Source organism: Oratosquilla oratoria, unplaced genomic scaffold (genome assembly GCF_046742065.1).
Source record: "Oratosquilla oratoria isolate Oo_2021 unplaced genomic scaffold, ASM4674206v1 SCAFFOLD67, whole genome shotgun sequence".
NCBI lineage: Eukaryota > Metazoa > Arthropoda > Malacostraca > Stomatopoda > Squillidae > Oratosquilla > Oratosquilla oratoria.
This window is the reverse complement of record NW_027467731.1, coordinates 626,102-628,270: the sequence shown is the minus strand read 5'-3', so window position 1 is coordinate 628,270 and position 2,169 is coordinate 626,102. Positions and strand designations below refer to the sequence as shown.

The 2,169-nt window shown below is 42.2% G+C and overlaps 1 protein-coding gene across 1 annotated transcript; it reads left to right on the top strand.

The window, feature by feature from the left end:
- Positions 1-470: 470 nt before the first annotated feature.
- On the top strand, positions 471-1,707 carry LOC143023868 (uncharacterized). Its single transcript, XM_076182526.1, has 3 exons — positions 471-669; positions 800-928; positions 1,426-1,707. The coding sequence occupies exons 1-3, from the start codon at positions 534-536 to the stop codon at positions 1,560-1,562; spliced, it is 402 nt and encodes a 133-aa protein (XP_076038641.1). The 5' UTR covers positions 471-533; the 3' UTR covers positions 1,563-1,707.
- Positions 1,708-2,169: the final 462 nt, after the last annotated feature.

Sequence of the window (2,169 nt, the reverse complement as noted above, 5' to 3'; positions counted from 1 at the left end):
CAGATTGAATTGAGCAAAGCTACGTGAGGTTGGTTGGGTTAAGTTAGATTTGTTAGATTTATGTTAAGTGACAGTAATATTGGGTTAAGCTTGGTCTCAAGTACTTATAATACATTGAAAATAACTTTCACACAAATGCTATGAATACTCTCCAGTCTTCATCTTTGAACTTTGTTCATATGAAATAGAAATCCTACCTGCTATTTTCCAAAGTGGCCTCTAATTGGTCACAGTTATTCCAATGTCGTGTACCTGTGTGATCTGGCTCTACACCAACCCCAATGTTAGACAAATGTGCCCCTCGAAAATCTCCGAGGTGAAAACTAATGATGAAATTCCCGAGACCCTTGAGATGGAGGACTTCCTCGACATCCGTCGTTATTAGGAATTCTGAAGCAAGAAAAGGAGGGGGGGGCTACCCTGTATAAAAACAGGTGACGGATGGACATCCACGCACTCCCCACTGCTCCTCCAACACCAACAGCAGGTGCCATCCTCAGTCCTTACTCTTCTGTATTCATAATTATCCAAAGATGAAAGGAAGTGTTGCCACAAATATCCTTGTGATGGTGATCAGCCTGTACGCTGTCCTGAGTCACCACGAAGGAGTTCGAGCAGTCAAGAGCCCTGGAACAAGAGGAGGTAACACGGTGGTCGCCAAAAGGAACAGTAAGTTTTGTTGTCTGGTCTCACCTCGACTGAAAACGTCAAACAGGGTCCATAGTGATTCAAGTGGTTATAAGTGTGCAAATACATAAAACAACGCTTTCCTATGACGGTCTCTCTCTGGTGTCATCAGACTGGTGGACGAAGCGCGCTCTCCTGCCGACCATTGATCAGGTAGCGCCTTCTTTATCGTCGTCGTCGTCGTCTGGTCCTCGGCCCATCAACCGCCCACAGTCCAACAACGTCCCGGATATCACCGCTCGTGCGTAGACGTCCAAGCTCTGTATCTTCCTCTCCTTCCTATTATGATGATTCTCCTGTTGCTTGCTCTTTGAAAAAAAAATATATATCACCTCAGGACTTTCTACTGGAATGTCTCATTACCTTCAGTGCACTTTATTTAATCCACTTTCTCTTATTCTGTTTTTAGCATTCTTTGCCTTGAGGCATCTCCTCTTTCATTTTTTTAGCGTCCTTCATATTTACCATTCATCCAATTCTATGTATATAATCTTTTCCCTGAACTTGTTTGTTCATTGCAGCTGACGTAATTTTAGACTAACAACTTCTTCCTCTTTCATCTTTTCGTCTTTATATCCCAAACCTTGGTACATTTAACTATACACTCGCTTGTTTTGTAAGAACATATAATTTCATCCCTATCGTTTTCCGCTCTCGCTCTGACTTACATCTGGCCTTCTATGACCTTCAGTATTCTTGCAGGAGACAACTTTTGATCAATTTTTTTTTACTTTGCAGTCGACTTCTGCGAGCGTCTTGGTTACTTCGGCAGGATCCTCGGGGCCGCCGGACCGCAAGGAGGACTCAAGACGGTCCTCCTTCGCCCCAACCTCGCCTGCATCTGCGCCGATGCCCCGGGTGAAGACATGGCCTGAATGATGGTGCAGTTCAGTGTCGACCTCATCATGAAGAGAGCCATGATTTTCTTGTCCATTTGGTTTTAGTGACCCAACCTCCACACACACACAGAAAGAGAACTTAATAAAGAATTGAAGCTGGTACCTAATGTCTTTCTATATACGAGTGAAAAAAATATCGCCACAATAACTTTGCAAACTTTTAAGTCGTTACCCCCTCTACGTGAGAGCTAGGCATTATAGCCTTTATCATTATCACAAGAACTGTGTACAGTGTATCAATACTGTAATCTCTGACTATATGTTTTACACCGAATAAAAAGAGAGAGTCAGAAAGTAGATAATAAAACAAACATGGTCATATGGTTTGGGGCAGATCACTTAGCTTTGCGTTGGCAATTTTTTTTAATTGGAAAACTATCTATTTTCTAACTCATGCATAATACAAATTTTTACTAGATTTTTCATAACTCCACACAAAAATACTTCTGAATATGGGAAATGTAGCTTTGTGGTACATACATATACCAAAGGCTTTTTTCCTCCTTACACGGGAGGTAATCAGAAACAAAAAGGCATAGAAAGTACTCCCACCCATTCCATCCCCTACATACCCCACTCCCCT

Bases quoted from the DNA above. Each gene is read 5' to 3' on its own strand.
- LOC143023868 (XM_076182526.1), top strand. From the start codon at position 534: ATGAAAGGAAGTGTTGCCACAAATATCCTTGTGATGGTGATCAGCCTG. The intron at 670-799 runs GTAAGTTTTGTT...TGGTGTCATCAG, and splicing joins GGTGGTCGCCAAAAGGAACA to ACTGGTGGACGAAGCGCGCT. The intron at 929-1,425 runs GTGCGTAGACGT...TTTACTTTGCAG, and splicing joins CGTCCCGGATATCACCGCTC to TCGACTTCTGCGAGCGTCTT.